The 21,619-nt window shown below is 41.6% G+C and overlaps 1 protein-coding gene across 1 annotated transcript in view; it reads left to right on the plus strand.

The window, feature by feature from the left end:
* ARFGEF3 (ARFGEF family member 3) overlaps positions 1-21,619 on the plus strand; it is a gene marked incomplete at its 3' end in the record, with an annotated part of 182,707 nt that overhangs the window by 26,665 nt on the left and 134,423 nt on the right. The window contains exons 3-4 of the mRNA XM_079716480.1: positions 16,652-16,733; positions 20,928-21,059. Coding sequence (XP_079572606.1) covers positions 16,652-16,733; positions 20,928-21,059 — 214 coding nt within the window. The remainder of the gene's footprint in view (positions 1-16,651; positions 16,734-20,927; positions 21,060-21,619) is intronic.

Genomic DNA, 21,619 nt, shown 5'->3' on the forward strand with positions numbered 1-21,619 from the left:
TTTAGAATTTGAAGAGGTGATAGAGAGATCCCCATCTTGCAGATAAGACAGCTGAGACTTAAAAAGAAGGCAGGTGTCTGAGCCAGGATGAAAGAGGGTTTCCTTAGAGTTTACTCTCCCCAGTACACCTCTCCTACTATACCTCCCTGATACTTCTATAAAGTGTTTGCTTTCAAAGCCCTTTCATATCTCCTACTCAGTTTATCCTTCTCATCCTTTTGAAAGGGGCTGGGAAGGGCAGACCCTTCCCAGTGTCTTGTGAGTAGAAGCGACATCCCAGAGAGAGCTCAGCAACATGCCCAGGATTATACCCTATGTTTGTTGGCCAAAACGAAATCATAAATCTCCAGGTTGGGCCAGAGTTAACAGACTTCATTGCCCGCCACGATACTGTGATCTTCCCTATGGCCTTCACACTTACACCAGAGCAGGGGCGCTCCCTGCTCAGACACCCTGAGCTTTCAGTTGGGCAGGTCCGGCTGCCTTGGCATGCCAGCAGAAATGTCTCCGGGGATGACTGGGCAGAGCTCAGCCTGCCTAGGGACATTGGGTCCTTCTTTGTCCCCAGGGAGAGAGGACAGCCACCCACTGTGGCTGTGAGAGTGGTGATGAGTAAGAGCCCATAAACTTGATTCTGAATGTTTATTTCCCGGGTTGATTTGACCCTGTCTTTCAGCTGCAGGGTTCCTGGTCATTCTGATCCTGTTCAGCATGTTCCTGCTGTGATATAGACAGTGGGTCAGGTCACCCTAGTAACAGGGCATCTTGTGCAGCTGGAAGAGTGTTTACCTGGTCGAGTCAGTTACTCTCCGATTTCTGAATCGGGGTCCTTTCATTACCTTGGAAAAGGAGAGATTCTTTTTTTTTTTTGCGGTACGCGGGCCTCTCACTGTTGCGCCCTCTCCTGTTGTGGAGCGCAGGCTCAGCGGCCATGGCTCATGGGCCCAGCCGCTCCGTGGCATGTGGGATCTTCCAGGACTGGGGCACCAACCCGTGTCCCCTGCATCGGCAGGCAGACTCTCAACCACTGCGCCACCAGGGAAGCCCAAGGAGAGATTCTTTTCTTTAGCTAGAAAAGTGTATATAGTGGGATTTTTACCGATAAAAATAGTAATTATAGCAGAATCATAGTTATAGTGTTTAAAATATGTGAATACTTGATAAATTCATTGACAAATTTCCCTTTCTGCCATATGAACATCTTTATCAGCCTTGAGGACCTTAGCTTGTTTCCACTGATTTTGTGGGATAGGTAGTTTTGCAAACTCACTAAGTCTCTATTTGAATTTAGGGCATTTACAGCCAAGACTGTTGTGAATGGCTGTGTTGCATTTGTTCTTTGTGACCTCTGATGGATAAGCGTGCCAAGGATAATAACACCAGGAAGACTTATGTGAACGCCCATGAGAAGGAGGATCTGGACAGCCCTCCTGTTTAGTCACAGCTCTGTCCTTTGCAGTCCCATTGTCATGCCCTGGACTGGGATTGGTGTCAGGCTGCTCCTACTGTCTTGGTTTCCTGTCTTCTGGTCTTTAAAAATTTCACTAAGGACAGTCTGCTACTGTTTCTTCCCTTCAGTGCATAAAAAAATACTGGGCATTTGTTTTTCTTCCAGTGCATGTTGCATTTAGGAAGGTCATGCAGTTATAGAATAGATACGATATTACCTTGAGAGGAATAAAGTAGCCTATGGCTGATGTATGGTAAATAAAATTGCCTACAGGGTGAGCATGTTTAAGGCAGTTTAAAACAGGCCGAAGGGTAACTTGCCAAAGTTTGAAAACTGCAACTTTCAATTTGGCACTATAATGCCAATAACAAACCCAACCTTTAAAAATAAATTTAATCCCAGTCTTGTCTTCACATCAGGTGAGGCCAGACCTACCTGTTGAGTGGCAGATTAATGTAGGTCTGATTCAGCCGACTGTACAGGCTGGGAGAGGGACAGTATAGAGTCTATAATGTGTTTAAAGCAGGCAGCTAATAAGGAACCAAACTAACCTTTTTTGGCTTTCCCCCAAGACTTAGTTTTTAAAAAGTGCTTGCAGTGCTGAATGTATTGGGATATTCAGTTGTTGAAATACCACAAACATATTATTGCTGGGAGAAGTTGCGGCTTATGGGAAAATAAAATCTAACACCACTGTTCTCTGTCTGATGCTTATTGTCAAAATGAATTGCTTAAAGAGAGTCATCTCTGTACGTGGATGGCTGAAAGTGATTTTCAATGCCCGTGGAGAAAAGAGCTGCAGCGCTTTAAACGGGGGACAGAGACCGTAACTTCAAAATATAAAAGGTTTCATTCTGCCCCCGGCAGCTTTATTGAGGTGTAATTGACCAATAAGATTGTATATATTTAAGGTGTACAGTGTATTGATTTGATATATGTATACATTGTGAAATGATTACCATAATCAAGTTAATCAACACATCCAACGCCTCACATAGTTAGTTTGTGTGTGTATGGTGAGAACACTTAAGATCTACTCTCTTAGCAGAATTCAAGTATACAAGATTCAAGTATACAGTACAGTATTACTGATTATAGTCACTAAGCTATTCATTAGAGCCCCAGAACTAATCCATCTCATAACTGAAAGTTTGTACCCTGTGACCAGCATCTCCCTATTCCCCCGCCCTCCAGCCTTTGGCAACCACCATTCTACTCCCTCTTTCTCTGAGTTTGACTTTTTTTAGGTTTCACATATAAGTGTGTGTGTTTATGCAGTATTTGTCTTTCTGCCTCTGGCTTATTTCATTTAGCACAATGTCTTGTAGATTCACCAGTGTTGTTGCAAATGGCAGGATTTCCTTCCTCTTTATGGCTGAATAATATTCCATTGTGTGTGGTTCTGTCTGTAGCTAGATAGATATCACCTTTTCTTTATCCATTCATCTGTTGATGAACAGTTAAGTTGTTTCCATAACTTGGCTATTGTGAATAAAGCAGCAATGAACATTGGAATGTGGATATTTCTTTTAGATACTGATTTCATTTGAGTATTTACCCAGACAAGGGATTGCTGGACCATATGGTAATTCCATATTTAATTTTTTGAGGAATCTCCCTACTGTTTTCCATAGTGGCTGCACCAATTTATATTCCCACTAACCACATCTTTGCTAAAGCTCCTCTTTATTCAGACAGAAACAATTCTTGATGGTACTTGTCCTGAGAGAAGTGGGGATTATTGCACTGGCTTTCATGTGCTGCTGGGTTGTTTTAGGGGAGAATATAAGACAACTGGATGATTAATATTTTTTATTACTTTGGTTAATTTCCAGGAAGGTCTGTGTTTGTTTCCACCTTGTAGATGCCTTTCCCTTCACCTTTTAGTTCCTGTTCCCTAATGACGGAGAGGCAACATGTTGCTATGGAAAGAGTGTAGGCTTTTGTGTCACACAGTCCTTACATTTGAATCTGGACTCATCCATTTACCAGCTCTGTCCATGGCTACTTGGCTCTGGGAGCCTCCATGTCTTGAACTGTAAGATGGACTTGATAATGTCCACTGCCCCATTTCTCATGAGGATTAAACGAGGTAACATAATGAGAAAGCTGCTAGTTCACAGCCTCTTCCATTGGATGGGCTCATCACTTCTCTTCCTTTCCATGCCTTCTTCTGTACAACAGAGACCAAAGTGTTCCTAGTTATTCCTAAGTTTTAACAGTAGGGTTCAGCTTATAATGGCACCTAATGCTTTACAGTAGTTATGTGACATGGGACAAATTACTTACTATCTTTGAGTCTGTTAGCTCATTGATGGCATGGAAATAATTACCTATTACATAGTGCTCTAAGTACTGAATTAAATGAGATCATGTATATATGCCAAGTCATAATGCCTGGCACAGAGTGGGCACTCAATGACCGATTGATATTAATACTGTATGGACATATCTTGAAGGCAGCCTTCTTCCATCTTCTTGAGCACCACTTTTCCTTTGCTGGCATCATTTTTTCTCTCCACTCACTGACTGGAGGGATTTTTCTAAGCTCTGTCCTTCTGTTTTACATCTTTTACTTTTCCTTGGAAGTTTCATCCACTTCCAAGGTTTCAGCTACCACTTTTTTTTTTTTTTTTTTTTTTTTTTTGCGGTACACGGGCCTCTCACCGTTGTGGCCTCTCCCATTGCGGAGCACAGGCTCCGGATGTGCAGGCTCAGCGGCCATGGCTCACGGGCCCAGCCGCTCCACGGCATGTGGGATCCTCCTGGACTGGGGAACGAACCCACGTCCCCTGCATCGGCAGGTGGACTCCCAACCACCGCGCCACCAGGGAAGCCCACCAACTACCACTTTTAGATGGCTACTGTCTACATTTTTTCTGAGCTCCAGATGGGTACATCCAGTTTTCTGTTTGTTAGTACTTGGATGCCCAAAGGAATCTTGAACTCAAAATATACAAAACTATAGTTATTATCCTTCCCACTTCCTTCCTCAAAACCGTTCTTCCAGTAGGTCCTCTCTACTCTCCTTCTGTGCTATCTCTAGGTTCTGTTTCCTCCTTTTCATTTTTTAATACAGGCCCAAGTACATTGTACTTTCAGGACTTCACCCCTGTAGCAGAGGGCAGTTCCTTCTTCCAGGTCTTTCCGCTGCCAGTGAATAATATCAACAACAAAACTATAATAACAAGACAGTGTGACCAGTAAGAAAAAGTACCATGACAACAATCATTTGTTGGGCGTACAAGATGTTAGGCACTGTTATACCACCCTAAGCCCTGGGGGAGGTGGGACCGTGCCCTGGGCTCATGTTGTAGAGGCCCCGTTCTTCTTCTCCTTGGGGCTAAGGGAGCATTCCCACCCAGAGCCCACCCTGCACCCTCAGCTCATGCTCTGAGTACTTGAGGCTTAAGAGTTCCCTGCTTCGATTATGCTGAGCCTCCTTCTAGAAACAGCATGTGGGCCCTTTCCCCACCTCTGTCTTTGGGAATGTGCATCTCTAGGCTTGAGGCCTGGCCACAGGGCAGCTGTTTGCATGGGTTGTGGTCTGAGATTTGCCTGCAGTCTGGGATGTCCATACCTGTGCCCACGAGACCTCTCCCGGGGTAAGACAGAGCCAGGGGTTGGAAGAGAAGGGGGTTGGCCCAGGCGTCTTCAGGAGTGCTGAGAAGGTTAGGCTGGCAATCAGCAATGTTTCTAATGTAGCTTCTTATCAATCATCGCAATACTTCTCAAGGTCGATGATGTTACTTCTGTATTTTGAGATGAATAAAATGAGACTTGAAGAGATTGAAAACTTAGTGCACAGGTTGTAATTGGCAGAGCCTAAATTTGACCCAGAGTAGTTTGACTCCAAAATTTTTTCCATGATATTTGTACTTTTTGTCCATTTCCCACATTGTAGCCAGAGTTCCATTTTGTATAGAAAATGTCTGAGATCACCTTATTCCCTTGATTAAAAATCTTTTATTAGCTCTTCATTTTCAATTGGCTAAAGGCCAGTCTCTCTGGCGTCGCATGCGAGACCCTTCAAAACCTGGTTCAAATCTGCTTTGTCAAACTCATTTCTCACCAGTCTTCGCACCATGGCTTATTGGGTCATAATTGTACTTGGGCTGTTCCATGAATCCACTCTGCGTTTGCACTCACAGTCTCAGCTGTGTATGTCCTTTCCCTCTTCCTCACCTGGCTGACCAAGTCCCATACTGTCCCCTCCTTTTTCAGGGCCAAATGAGTGTCACCTTGTGCATGAAGACATTTGAATTTTTCTAGATAACATCTCTCCTGCCCCTATTACATACTTCTGTAGTTGTGTATACCTTAATACAAGTGCTTATTACTTTGTACCTGTGTCATCTCCCTTAGACACTGGGTTCCTTGTGGAGAGGAACTCTGTCTCATTCGTCATTATGGCTAATACTTCATACAGAGCCTGGATGTCTAGTAGGCTACATAAATAGTAAAATAAAAAATCTTTTTATTACTGAACATCTTACATACTTCTCAAAGATAGATTATTAGCTATTGAGGAATACAAATTTTAGTTCTGGCATTTGTGTTGATTTGCTAGACTGGTTTTACAGGCTTTTTGACATCATAACTGGAAATTTCTATCTCACAGAAAAATGTAACTTTACATTTAATCCTACCGTTTTGCTGTCATGACATTTAAGTGGTGAGAAGTCATTATAATAAATGTATACACACTATTTGTGAGCTTTAATAGGCCAGTGAGTTCTGAATAGAATGTAAAGAAATCACAGTTTTGTCTCAAAGGGATTAGTTTTTGTTTTTTAAGTTACCTGTTTTTGGTTATATAGGTGTTCCTGAATGATGTTTATTGCATAGACTTACTGTTTTTCAAGAGGTAACTACCATTTGCATAAAGTTATCAGCACATAAAAAACATGACGTTGTGGTATGGCTCATTTTCTCTTCTTCCCTAAGATTTGAGTATTAGAGTTAGAAATCTTATTTGTTCTAGTGGTTTCTGCCTACTTGCCCCTCCGCGACAGAGATTCTGGGCAGAGTCTTGCCTCTAGATTGCCTGTCAGAGCATTTTCATCATGAAAAAAATCATTAAGTAACAAAATGCCTGTGGTTCCATGTTACAGGGCAGGGCAATTCCCATAGGCATGTTTCATTCTGTTAGCATGTTCACACTGTAAACCTGAAAGCTTGATTGGAAGAAAACATGCCATAGAAAGAAGCAAAATTAATTTAAGCATACTGATTTTAGATACATGTGACTTTGGTAATTATATCAATACTTGAGGGTCATAAGCAAACCTATTTTCAGCCACAAAGGTTTTGGGGAGAAGAAAGAATTCAGTAAGTGTTTGAAAGATGCTAAGGAAATGTCTTTGGGGAAAGAGGAACTATTCCAGGAATATTGCCCAGCTTTTGATAAAGTAGGAAGGGTAGTGACTTGATGAAGAGATGAAGTTAGCACAGAGGAAATTCAGGAAGGATTAGATTGAAGCCGTTACTGGAAACACGGCCTTTGAGGATTCTAGGCCAAAGCTTTGAAGGAAAGGGGGTGTGTGTTTATGCACATACAGGAGAGGGTTAGCGTCACTTCTTCTCTATTTCTAAAGGTAATATATTTTATTATTGAAAGATTTTTAAATGTTGAAACATGTAAATAATAAAACCAAAACCATCCATGTTCCCAAAAGACTGAGATATATTCCAGAGGGGTTTTGAGGAATTTCTTTCCAGCCTCAGTCCCTTTCTCCTCCACTCACTTGTGTGTGTATATAACTTTTTAATTCAAGTGTAGGACCATGGTATGGTATATTTTCTACATTGTATTCTCATTTTAAATTTCTTCGACATAACATTTTCAAAGCGTTTTCCTGTGTTAATAAAAACTTTTCAAGATACTTTAAATTATTGTATGTTATTCCATTTCAGAGATGTACCAGAATTTATTTAACCTTATTTACATTATAAATAAAACTACAGATAAATCTCTGCATGTGAAACTTTGCTGTATCTCTGATGATTTCTTTAGAAAAGGTTCATACAATAGAAAATCCTAGGTCAAAGCATACTAATATCTTTAAGCTCTTGAGATACATTAACAAATTGTTTTTGAAGACAGAATTAAAGAGTAAAATCTTTCCATGGTGCCACAGGAAGTGGTTATATGAGGAACTGATAAGTGTGTTGACGGAGGTGAGGAGGGGTTTATAAGTGGAAAAATGTAAAAGTTCATGCGTGAATGATTGATGTGGGAGATAAACTGAGGAAGTATAAGGATGGATTGACCATGGACAGAAAGGAGTTTCTTTGTGAAGGGTGCTTCACAATCTTGCTGTGTGTGAAATGCTTAACCAGGTCTTGGAACAGGTGTGAGAGTGACAAATGGTAACCATTCACGTCACATGCTGTTAAGGAGCTTGAGTTCAGGGGTCCAGCGCTGCTCCAGCCCTTGTCCAGGAGTGACTGGCCCGCTCTCCCTTTCACTTCCCTCATCGGTAAATGTCGATAACATTCGTCCTTCCTCGTTGGGTTGGTGCGCAGCTTAGATGAAATTGTGTGCCTAGGCCCTTAGCCTGGTGTGTGGCACCCTAAGGCTTTAACAGTTGGCACTTCTGTGACATCCACTGTCACTCTCCCTTGTATCAGTTAGTAATCCTCTGGTTGAAAGTGACAGAACACTCCATCCAAAGAGAAAAGCCAGTATGTTGTGTCCAACACAGGGTGTTGTATCCAATGGAATGGGAATGCCACTTGGTTTGGTCTTTTTTTTTTTTTTTTTTTTTTTACCGGACTTGTTTATTTTTATAAGCTCAACCAGTCTTTTTTTTTTTTTTTTTTAAGAAGATGTTGGGGGTAGGAGTTTATTAATTAATTAATTTATTTTTGCTGTGTTGCGTCTTTCGTTTCTGTGTGAGGGCTTTCTTTAGTTGTGGCGGCGAGCAGGGACCACTCTTCATCGCGGTGCGCGGGCCTCTCACTATCGCGGCTTCTCTTGTTGCGGAGCACAGGCTCCAGACGCGCAGGCTCAGTAGTTGTGGCTCACGGGCCTAGTTGCTCGGCGGCATGTGGGATCTTCCCAGACCAGGGCTCGAACCCATGTCCCCTGCATTGGCAGGCAGATTCTCAACCACTGCGCCACCAGGGAAGCCCTTTTTTTTTTTTTTTTTTTTTTTTTTTTTTTTTTTTTTTTAATTTGGCTGCATTGGGTCTTCATTTCTGTGCGAAGGCTTTCTCTAGTTGCGGCGAGCAGGGGCCACTCTTCATCGTGGTGCGCGGACCTCTCACTGTCACGGCCTCTCCTGTTGCAGAGCACAGGCTCCAGATGCGCAGGCTCAGTAGTTGTGGCTCACGGGCCCAGTTGTTCCGCGGCATGTGGGATCTTCCCAGACCAGGGCTCGAACCGTGTCCCCTGCATTGGCAGGCAGATTCTCAACCACTGTGCCACGAGGGAAGCCCTCAACCAATCTTTAAATGGCCTTTATGTTAACACTTCTTAGGCATTTTCCACTTATTTATTTGTTCGTCTGTTTACTCATTCATCCATTCAGAAGGTGAATGTACACATTTACACTTGCCCCATCTTGAAAAGGAATGATACCTGTTTTCCTCTGTTCTTTACTCAGTGCCATGTGCAGTGCCCCAGACCTAATAGATGCTCAGTAGTTGTTTAAAAAAAAATCAGGAACAACCTCCTTATGATTAATATGGACTTTATTTTCTCTTTTTTTGTCCTCTGGGGGAAAAAAAAGAAAACCTTTAGTGTTTTTCCCCCGATTACATAGAATTTATATCTTTTGGTAGAAGTAGTAGTATTGATAATTCTAGATTGCAGGTGAAAATACCAAGCCACCTTTAATTTTTTTCAAAGATAAATAAGCTATGGGGATATAATATACAGCATGGTGACTATAACAATACTACATTATATATTTGAAAGTTGCTAAGACAATAGATCTTCAAAGTTCTCATCACAAGAAAAAAAATTGTAGCTATGTGAGGTGATTCTTGTTAACTAAATGTATTGGGGTCATTATTTTGCAATATATACATATATCAAATCATTTTGTTGTACACTTTAAACTTCTACAATGTTATATGTAACTTACATTTCTCAATAAGTCATTGGAAAAAATTTTTTTTCAAAATGAATAAAAATTTACTCTTATAAATTATCTTCTTGACCTATTGTGTTTTATATTTTAAATATTGCAAGAATATTAAAATGAAAACGATAAACCCATTTCCCTATTACAGTAGTATACCAAAATGTTTTCATATTTATGTTGCTTTCTATTCTTTTACAGCTTATTTTTTAATTAGACGTGTCAAATAGCAAAGATAAAAATCTAGATAGTACTTAAAAATTTTCAGGTGATTGATAACCTACTAAATTGTCTGCAGTTGTCCTCTCATTACAAAAACCTATTAGCATAGTGAGGCCCATCAGGTAAATGGAGGTTTACTTTATAAACAAGAAGTGTACATATAATTGCTAAAAAGGACACTTGGACTGTTGATGTAAGTGCCAGGAAGAAAATAGTTCCATATTTAATATTTTCTCTGTATGTGCAGATTCACTCACCTTTTTGAGCTGAACAGGAGAAGAAAATGCTGTGATGTTAACTTGTGAGGGGCCAGTGACTTTGTGGCTTTATCAATATTTTCTTCAGATTATATCAGTATGTTCTAGAGTTATTATATAAAAATTAATACAAATAGAAAGTATAAATAGAAAGAAAATGAAAGATCCCCCATGCCACTCTCTGGACATACCCATGGTCAGCATTCAGCCCAGCTCTTTTCTTAGGTAGTGCCCTAATTGATTTTCATTGTTGCGTGTCTCTCTGTATTGTTTGGATTTTGTAATGTACATGTATGCCTTTTAAATGAAATATAATAAAAGTATATTTTGAGGGAAAATATGAGCATAACCATATTATATTATTTAGGATTCTTTTCTAAAAAATTTTTATTGAAATATAGTTGATTTACAATGTCGTGTTAGTTTCAGGTACACAGCAAAGGGATTCAGTTATACATATATATGTATATCCTTTTTCAGATTCTTTTTCATTATAGGTTATTACAAGATATGGAGTATAGTTCCCTGTGCTGTACAGTAGGACCTTGTTGGTTATCTATTTAGGATTCTTTTTAACAGAGTGAATCATGTAAAATTAGGAATATTCAACCCTTTCCGATGTACAGAAAATGGCAGTTTCATATGTTCTACTTAATAATCGCAATAGGCTTGCTAAGGCATCTCGAAATCCTGCAGGAGAAATGGGATTTTATGTTGTTCACAGTTGTATCCCTAGGACCTAGAACAGTTCCTGAAGGATGAACCTAATCTTTGTTGCGAAATATAGAGGTTACTGATGAAGATAATTTCATAAAAATAGGAGTGAAAATAGAAATAAAATGGAAACATTTTAACTGCACTGCAGAGAAAATCAATTAAGGAAACAATTCAGTTCCAGTTGGCTCAGTGAATTGGCTCTGGCGAAAGCTTAGTCAATGAAAATTCATCAGTGTTGATGCAAACTGTTTAAAGCATCAGTGTTCATAAACACAAATAATATCCCAAGTGTCACAACAAGGGGCTGAAAAACCTTCTGTACTCAAACTAGGAAAGGTCATGAGTACTAGGAAAAGTGATGGCTGTCCTTGAACCCAGCAGCTAGATCCAAAGCCGCATTTATCCCACTCATCCGAACTGTATATACCTTTCCATAACTACGTTCATAACTACATTCCAACTGTCAAATGTAACACATTTCTTCATGAACGACCCCTCACAGTAAGATAATTTACATTACTTATTTGATGTCTGTCCCCATTCTTTTAAACGGGTGGACATCTGAATTGCTGTTTGTAAAGCAGGGTGCCATATGCCACAGTTGGTGGGGAGCTGTCGGCTGGTGGAGGCCAAAGAACAGGAGTTTTGAAGACATGGTCTAAATTTAAATCACAGCTCTGTCATTTACAAACATGTGGCCTTGGACAGGTAATCTAGTCTCTCTTAGTTTGTTTTGTCAACAGTTAAATCTCTACATAATAAAATAGTAAATATGACGGTGTGAACATGGTACTTGGGACATACAGGCCACTGATATTCAGTCAGAGCCATGATTATTATGTGAAGGAATCCAGACGGTTACTGAAAAAATGGCTTAGATCATAGAATCCTAGAAGTATACAGTATAAGCAGACCTCAGAAATCTAAGGTATCTTTGTGCTCCGTCCCATGTAGTGCATCAAAGAGGAAGCAACCTAAACTTCAGAAACAGGTTTGGTTTTACATGAAGTTCATTTTTGTGCTCATTATTGAAACGCAATTTTTGGTAAATCCTATCTGTTCCCCTGTTCACCCATTTTAATATCCCTTTGCCCATTGTTATCTTCCAGCCCAATAAAGCTGGTCTGTGAACCATGACAACACAGTTAAGGAGAGAGACTCAGTCTCCTTGACACAACCAGACACTGTCACAGGATAATGTCTTCCTTGTGCACGTGCAGAGCTGCTTATTATTCTTCTTTAAGAAATAATGACATGCCAAGGCATGAAACCTGGGGCCACTGTCCATATTTAATTAGGGAAGAGTGATCTTGCACATGCTCGTGCATAAAAAATAATCACTTGATGTAACTGCATGTTGGTTTTGTTATGCCCTTTCCCCAATTAGGCATCATCTAGCAAGATCGAAAGGTGATTTATTCCAAGATGGTCTGTGCAGAGGGGACTGAGTGTGTGCCACGTTGCATCTTCATTGTAAATTTCATCCTGAGACTCGATTAACAGGCCTGTTATTCTCTTTTATTAAAATCACTTTAAAAACTTAAGGCAGCAGGGTTTTTATGGTACCGCAGAGCAAGCAGTGAAATCAGTTGTGCCCCACGTGTGTTTGTTTCCTGTCGAAGTCGTGATCTGAGGCTCATGACACTCATCTAGGGGACTGCTGGGGCTGAGGCGCTGAGAGGCCCTGGATCCTGAGGAGGGTTAGTCATCCCTCTCACCTCCTACACACACTCACTCACTCACTCACAGCCACCTCTCTGCTTTAGGGCTCAGTGTAACATCACTTCAAAGCTTTTCATCCTAGTGGAACCCTGAGCCCAGCCAGGGAACATGGCCCACTTCTCTTACACAGACGTGGAAGTTTCTGCCATGTTGGGCAGGTCCTTTTTCCGGAAAGCAGGGGCTCTTAACTTGGGATCTGTGTGGAGTTAGGGCTTGAGGGGGCCTGTGAATCCCCTGAAATTACTTGCATGCTCTTCTAGGAAGAGGATCTTTTTGTGTTCATGATCCAAAAAAGCTTAAGAAACAACTATTCTAGCTTTCCTCTGATCTTTTGACACCAAAGGGTGTTGGAAGAAACTTGGTCTTGGGAGTGAGATGGATTTCCATTTGAATCGTCTCTGATAGATTTTAGCCATGTAACATTGGGCAGGCTGTGAACCCTTTCTGAATCTCCATTTTCTCAAATGTAGAACAAGGGTAAGAATGCCTGTTTTAAGGTTACAGTGACCGGTAGACTAAATAGCGAAATAACAAGTAATTTTTATTCTCCTTTTCATCTCATGAATAAAATGAAAGCAAGTATCTGTTCTGTCTTGTTCCTTGTTGGGTCTTTCCAAGCATCCATGATGGTGCCCTGCACACAGCAGGCACTCAAATGTTGGTTGGATGGATAGTTGGATGGCTGGAGTGCCTTGGTTTAGTACCCAGATGAAGTCTGTCAGTCTGCTTCCTCAAAGCACTGATTTTCTAAGAGAAATCTATCTTGCTAAGACCCTCCCAGGACATGTGCTCTACGTCCTTTGCAAAATCTTTCTGGATACTATGACAAGATGAGATAGACCTTCTTATCCTGTACTGAAAATCATTGTCTTTGCTGGGCCTTTGTCTATATCAGGGCTGGGCAACTAGCCTGTAGGCCAAATCTGGCATGTTGCCTGTTTTTGTAAATAAAGTTTTCTGTTTTTTTAAATGAATTTATTCATTTATTTAGTTTTGGCTGTGTTGGGTCTTCGTTGCTGAGCGCGGGCTTCTCATTGCAGTGGCTTCTCCTGTTGCGGAGCACAGGCTCTAGGCACGTGGGCTTCAGTAGTTGTGGCACGTGGGCTCAGTAGTTGTGGCACGTGGGCTCAGTAGTTGTGGCTCATGGGCTCTAGAGCGCTGGCTCAGTAGTTGTGGCACATGGGCTTAGTTGCTCCACGGCATGTGGGATCTTCTTGGACCAGGGCTTGAACTCGTGTCCCCTGCTCTGGCAGGCGGATTCTTAACCACTGTGTCACCAGTGAAGTCCTGTAAATAAAGTTTTATTGGAATGTAGCCAGCCTCATTGATTTACATGTTGTCTCTGACTGCTTTTGTGCTATAGCAGCATTGAGTACAGAGATCGTATGGTCTTCAAAGCCTAAAATATTTTTTGTCTACCTCTTTATGGAAAAAGTTTTCCAACCCCTGATACATATTTTCTGTACTCTTTACTATAACCCTGCAGGATTGGTCTTAAGATGCTCTTGCTATGGATTGGGAAGCTAAGATTTTTTATTATTATTATTTTTTTATTTGGCTGTGTTGGGTCTTCGTTGCTGCGTGCAGGCTTTCTCTAGTTGTGGCGAGCTGGGGCTGCTCTTCGTTGCGGTGTGGTGGCTTCTCTTGTTGTGGAGCACGGGCTCTAGGCGCACAGGCTTCAGTAGTTGTGGCACATGGGCTCAGTAGTTGTGGCTTGCGGGCTTTAGAGTGCAGGCTCTGTAGTTGTGGCACACGGGCTTAGTTGCTCCACGGCATGTGGGATCTTCCCAGCCCAGGGATCAAACCCGTGCCCCCTGCATTGGCAGGCAGATTCTTAACCCCACTGCGCCTCCAGGGACGTCCAGGAAGCTAAGATTCAACAGAGTTAAGTATATTAACTGAGATTGAACAATTTATAATTGTTAGGGTTTGAATCCGGGTCTGTGTGATTCCACAGCCCATAGTCCTTCACTAAATGGTGATACCTTGCAATTAAACCAAAACCTAGCTGAACCAATTACATCTTCCAATCCTTCCTGGTGACCATGACTGGCATGGGGAACAGTTCAGTGATGTCCCCTGGAATCGTGGTGGGACCTGGTAGTCCTGGCATTTGTCAGCAATCTGTTTCCGGTCTGCAATAGAAATTGTGTGAATGTAGAAGTCGGTAAGAGAGTGGAATGAGGATTTCAAGGACTGATACTGTCAATGGCAGAGCAATCTGAGCATGCTGTTGTTTATCTGCAAACATAATGCTGCTCCCTAAGGGTCAGGGGGTTCAGCATTCCAGGAAGGTCCTTGTTGCTGTTGAATGTGGCATCCACTCTTGTTTGGTGCCTTTGATGAGGAATGTGTAATACTTGTGCATTTTCAGCACACAACCACTCAACAGAGACATTCACTGGCCCAGGCTATGAGACTGTTAAGAGTTTGGGACACCCACACTTGCTCACTGCTATCATGCCCTCATTGGCAGATCTGACTCCAAAAACTGGAGATGGAAGTTCTTTCACAGTGAATTAAGCGTGGTGGAAATTTGATTGTTTCAAGGGTTTCCAGATGAAGTTCTATGGCTCTTCTGTTAATTCCTCCATCAGCCCATTATTGCTAATTCTCACTTTCACCCTTCTAGTTAATTTTTCCAAACTTGTAAACTGGTTATGATTAAATAAAAGAAACAAAATTGGGAAAATTAGCTATTCCTGCTTTAACTGACTGCATAGCAGTGTTTGCCTTGAAACTGAGAGAAACTGACGATAACCGTAACAGCCACAAAATTATAGCCACCCAACTGGAAGTAACACAGTTGGGTAATTTATCCACCTGTCAAAGGATGTACTAATGAAAAATGGCTGTAGTGTGAATCAATTTTCATATAAAAGTGGGGTATTGTAACTTGGGGATAGAAGAATTAGGAGGGCTTAATGCTCTTCCCGATAGTCTGGTTTTGTTCTTTGTGGCCAGCGTTAGGGGGAGTGTCTGGTACTCTCTCTCTCAATCTGTCACGGAGCTGCTGATGGAGGATTCCATGGAAAAGCTGCAGGGTGGACAGGAAGGAATCAGAGCTATAATTAACTTTCTGTTTCACTTTGTTCTGCAACAGTGACCCTTATTCCTCCAATGACGAAATCCCGTAGTCTTACCCTGTGGCTTTCATACTATCTAAAGTCAATGAATCTTTCAGTTTATGCTGAAAATATAAAACAGATAAAAATGGGGCTGCTCTGGTTTAAGTGAGGGTGGAGGAACCTGGTAAAACTAAGTAACATTTCATTTGTTTTGCCAGTGTAACTCTGTGGGGAAATAGTGGGTTGATTAAAATTCTTTATCTATTGTTTAATTATTTAGAGTGAATGCTTCTTACAGAAAAATAGATTTCTCTTTGTAGCCCTTTTGGTTTATTCCTAACATATTTTAGGGCCCAGTTATTTTTTTCTTAAGCTTCAAAATATACAAATAGTTCTCAAGCCATTTTTTTCCTCTTTCACTTGACGCCAGGTACTTCTCGTGGATCAAAGCTGTTGATGGTTTGTTTGTATTTCTGTCTTGGAAACATGTTTATATGGAATCTAAAAACAAAAAGGTGCTGAAGAACGTGGGGGCAGGACAGGAATAAAGACGCAGACATAGAGAATGGACTTGAGGCACGGGGAGGGGGAAGGGTAAGCTGGGATGAAGTGAGAGAGTGGCATGGACGTATATACCGTACTGAATACAGGAAATTATATTACTTCTAGAAAGAGCAAGGCGTGTTCATGGACTGGTAAGGGACTTACCATGTGATGATTAGTTCACCAAAACAACTGTTTGAGAGTCCTTGTGTATGTGTTCTCTGTAGCCATCCTAAGAAGGTGAGCTGCTGATATGCTATGATTTTGTTTTTTGTTTTTTTTGGTTGCACAGCGTGGCTTGAGGAATCTTAGTTCCCTAACCAGGGATTGAACCCCCTGCAGTGGAAGTGTGGAGTCCTAACCACTGGACCGCCAGGGAATTCCCATGATATGCTATGATTTCTGCACAGCTTTTGGGGTTTTTTTTGCTGTGTTTTTAAAAATCCATGTGCAGTTTCATTATTGGTCATAGTTTTGTGTACGTGTGTGGCGACATTTGGGGGTGGGTGTACATAAGGCTTGGATCACTTGACTGCCAGCGTTGCTGAGCTCACATGTTGTCCTTATTTATGTGTTTCCCAGGGAGAAATGCCTGCTGCCTCTCCAGTTGGCTTTGGAATCCAAGAATGTGAAGCTGGCCCAGCATGCCTTGGCAGGGATACAGGTATGGCTCTGAGTGCAACAGGATGACAGAAATTGACAGACCACTTTGGCATTGAAAGAACAAATAGTTAACATTCTAAATACTAGCTGTTTAAAGACCCAGACAAAAATTTGATTGAACTGGGTAATAACCAGAGAAGATAACAGGATTTTCTTGTATTTACCAGCATTTCTCTGTGTACAGCGTTATCTTGCTAAGCATTTGTTGCTCGGACACTGACTCATGGAGACTCAGCTAAGCCCACACAGAAATGAAATATTTTTTGTGACACCAAACTTTTAACAGAGTAAGGGCTCCCAAGAGAGATGCTTCCAGTTCTATACCAACTCAAATCTTACATGCATTCAAGTTCTCTGGGTCTGTGTCATGAGCAATGATGGTAAGCTGGAAAGAGTTTGTTTTGTTTTCTGTTCTACAGTTAGGTTGGCGAATGGATTAATGTGTTTTGTTTCCAGAACAAGATTGGGAAGAAAAAAGAAATTTTGTGTCGTCAGAGAAGTCAAATTGCACAAATGCATTTCCTTCTCTGAGCATTTGTTCATTTTGTTTTACATTGTACATAATAGGTCTAATCCAAAGGTGCAAAGTTGTTGGCTGTATAGATACATTGACTTCTTAAGTGGTTTGGTATGTGAATGACAAGCACTGTGGAGTTCAAGCCTACGGGGTATTCTTTCAGCCTGACCGGGGATTGGTGGCATTTGTTGGATGTCTTCTCACATTACTGTTTCATCATTAGCTCTTTAAGTTCAGAGAGGTCTCTAATACCTTTAGAGAAATAAATATGAAAGAGTAAGAAAATTACAACTCCTTTTTTCCCTAGAAGATTGGAATTAGAGGATGTATATCTCAATATGCAATAGCATTAGAAATTCTTAAACATTAAAAAAAAATATAAACAAACAATGAAAACTCTTTTTTTCTCCAAAGTAATTGGACCAACTTTAAAAATGAATGGGGGGCGCTTCCCTGGTGGCGCAGTGGTTGGGAGTCCGCCTGCCGATGCAGGGGACGCGGGTTCGTGCCCCGGTCCGGGAGGATCCCGTGTGCCGTGGAGCGGCTGGGCCCGTGGGCCATGGCTGCTGAGCCTGTGCTCCGCAACGGGAGAGGCCACAACAGTGAGAGGCCTGTGTAACGCAAAAAAAAAAAAAAGAATGGGGACTTCCCTGGTGGTGCAGTGGTTAAGAATCCACCTGCCAATAGGGGACACGAGTTCGAGCCCTGGTCCAGGAAGATCCCACATGCCACGGAGCAACTAAGCCTGTGTGCTACAACTACTGAGTTTAGAGCCCGCAAGGCACAACTACTGAGCCCATGTGCCACAACTACTGGAGCCCACATGCCTAGAGCCCGTGCTCCGCAACAAGAGAAGCCACCGCAGTGAGAAGCCTGTGCACGGCAATGAAGAGTAGCCCCTGCTCGCTGCAACTAGAGAATGCCCTTGCACAGCGATGAAGACCCAATGCAGCCAAAACTAAATTAATTAATTTTAAAAAAATGAATGGGAGTTTGTTTTGACCTGCCACTATGTTCCCTTTTCTTTAGTAGTATATAGATTTTCCATTTAGTTACTTTTTTTTTTTTTAACCCTCAAACACTCTAAGTTACAGTATCATATTTCAATAATCGTGGGAACTTCACTGATCTGGGGGGCAGGGAGTCTTCCTCTCAGCATCCCTTGTGACCTCCCATTAACTTAAGGCATTTTTTAAGAGCTTTCTAGTCTTTATCACTTTAAGTAAAAACAGGTTTGTATATAAACTAACTCTGGGCTGCCCTACATACATTACAGGAGAGTCAAAAATCTCTTTTGAGAGAATACCTCAGAGATATTGTGGGTTCAGTTCCAGACCACCATAATAAAGCAAATATTAGAGTGAGCCACATGAAGTTTTTGATTTTCCAGTGCATATAGAAGTTATGTTTACACTGTACTGTAGTCTCTTAAGTGTGCAATAGCATTATGTCTAAAAAATGTACATATCTTAATTAAAAAATACCTTATGGATAAAAAATGCCAACATCATTTGAGCCTTCAGTCATCTGTAGCAGTAACATCAAAGATCACTGATCACAGATCATCGTAACAAATGCAGTAATAATGGAAAGGTTTAAAATATTACCAGAATTACCAAAAAGTGACATAGAGACACGATGTGGGCAAATGCTATTGAAAAAAATGGGGCCAGTAGACTCGATTGACACACGGTTGCCACAAACCTTCAATTTATAAAAAACACAATACCTGTGAAGTGGAGTAAAGCTAAGTGCAATAAAATGAGGTATAGCTGTATAGACAAATTCAGGGAGTCCTAAGAAGAAGGTTTAAAATACTTGTTTTCCGGATCTGCAGTGACATTCAGCTAGAAGAGGGAGTCATTACCCTGGATGAATCAGAATTCCAAAAATTCTTCATGGCTGCAACCCTATGCTGCATCGGACAAGGACAAATTTAATAGGGATAAATATAAAATCCATCCTACACTGGGGTCTCAAAAATCGCCCCAGGACAGAATAGGGGAGAACAGCTTAACTGCAGCCCTTGTGAATGAGAAGTTTCTGGGTGAGTCAGCACAGAATGTGCTGTGACTTAGAACTAAGCTAATTTGATCTGAGAATGTGATTAAACTTCTGCATTACTGTTTTTTGTTTGGTTTTAGGCAATAAACAGATTTAATTATCTAACACAACTAGAATTACAGAGGTAAGCAATTCCAGGTTTGGAATAGGAGAGCAATGGTGCCACCAAAGACTGCATTTCTTTCTTTCCCCTCTGCCATCCTTTTATTATTATTCTTCTTAAAAGACTTATTTTAGAGCAGTTTTAGGTTTAGAGTAAAATTGAGAGGAAAGTGCAGAAATTTCCCATATACTCCCTCCCCCCACACATGCATAGCCTCCCACAGCATCAACATCACTCCCAGAATGGTAGTTTTTTTTTTTAACCAAGGATGAACCTTCACTGACACATCATAATCACCCAAAGTCCATACATTTACCTTCATATGCACTCTCGGGTTCTCCCACTCTGTACCAGCAGACCACCCCTGAAGTGTCACATGCACACTGGAGGCCACATGTTAAGGAGGAGAGTGGCTGTGAAACCATATCACGCAGAGAACATCCGATGGCTCCCGAGGAGGTTTAGTGTGGAGAAGAAGAGATTTAGGTGGACTTCATAGCTGACTTGAGATCTTTTAGAAGCTTAATCTGCGTGACTCCAGGGACAGATGAGGGCATAGAGGTGGTAGGCAGTGGGGTTTTGGTACAATCTCAGGAAGAATTTTACGAAAAGTAAGATTTGTTCTCAAATAGAGGAGAGCTATCCTGCAAGATGTAGTGACTTCTGGGAAAGCTCATGAAAGTGACTGTCTTCTTGTGTAGGTTTTTGTGGGATTGATTTTCTGATGGAATGGTATTAAGATTTGTAGATTCATGAATAATTCCTGGGTAAATGACAGCTCACATTAGGAAGTACAAAGGTAAATATTTGAAAAATTAACTCATCTCCAGGACCTTCTCCTTTCCTGTGACAAAGCTGCATTCAGAACAGGCAAGTGTAGGGCTTCCCTGGTGGTGCAGTGGTTAAGAATCTGCCTGCCATTGCAGGGGACATGGGTTCAAGCCGTGGTCTGGGAAGGTCCCACATCCGCAGAGCAACTAAGCCCTTGTGCCACAACTACTGAGCCCACATGCCTAGAGCCCGTGCTCTGCAACAGGAGAAGCCACCGCAATGAGAAGCCCGAGCACTGCAGTGAAGAGTAGCCCCCGCTCACTGCAACTAGAGAAAGCCCGCGCACAGCAACGAAGACCCAACACAGCCAAAAGTCAACAGATTAAAAAATTAAAAAAAAAAAAAGGCAAGTGTGAACATTGTGAGGGGCTACATTCCCCTTGGCACATTCGTCCTCCGTCCCCACCAACCAAATGACCTATTTGGCCACCACGTTAGAACTGCACTTCATAAAATTTAGAGTGAATTATCTAATAGCAAGAAAAAGCCTTTGCCAAAAACCGTTTACCAAAGGCTTGGTGCATTTTTCTTTTTAATGGCACATAGCAGCAGCTCCTCCTCATGGCCTCCAGCTATATGCCTCCTGAGTAAGAAACATTATCCTCAGTGCATGCTAAGCTACAACAGAATAAGGCAGCAGGGGAAACCCTATCTGATCACTGCCTTGTGCCTCTTTACAGAAGCTTCTGGCGGAAGAGAGGTTTGTATCCATGGAAACGGACTCTGATGAGAAGCAGCTGCTCAATCAGATCCTGAACACCGTGAAAGTGACGCCTTCCCTCCACGAAGACCTGCAGGTGGAAGTGATGAAGGTGGGTTGGACGCGGCTCCCAGTTTGCGTCACTGGGACGGGAACAAACGCTGATGCTCCCGTCCTCATTGTTATCCTGAAAATGCCTCTGCGTGCTGGTCGTTTGGAATATATGGTTATTATCCTTGCTTAGGGTGCCCTGGAATAACCTTGATCATTGAACAGAAATGACAACGATCATTCCTGTTCAACGTAAGTAAAAAGGTACGATTTCAATAAATCCGTAAGATTTTTGGCCTGATCTTGCATATCAAATGTTGTTAGGAAATGTTTTTGTGATCGTTAGGGAGAACGTATGTGAGTAGTTGCAGCTTGGGGTAGATCTGATCATTCTAGGCGTTCTGCTTCCCTGTATATGGTAAAACAAAGCAAAGACCTAATGATGTTTTGACATATACTAAGGTTTTAGAATAGTCAGTTTAAGGGAAGGAAAACCATCCTTGGGAGCCATATCAGAATCACAGCTTTATTTCCATCCTCAAATTATGTGAACCTTATCTCCCACATGGGATAGCATCTCTCCCATCCCTTTTCCCCCGTTTTCCCCTCCTGTGAGTGAAC

Source organism: Hyperoodon ampullatus (genome assembly GCF_949752795.1).
Source record: "Hyperoodon ampullatus genome assembly, chromosome: 12".
In the NCBI taxonomy this organism is placed as follows: Eukaryota; Metazoa; Chordata; class Mammalia; order Artiodactyla; family Ziphiidae; genus Hyperoodon; species Hyperoodon ampullatus.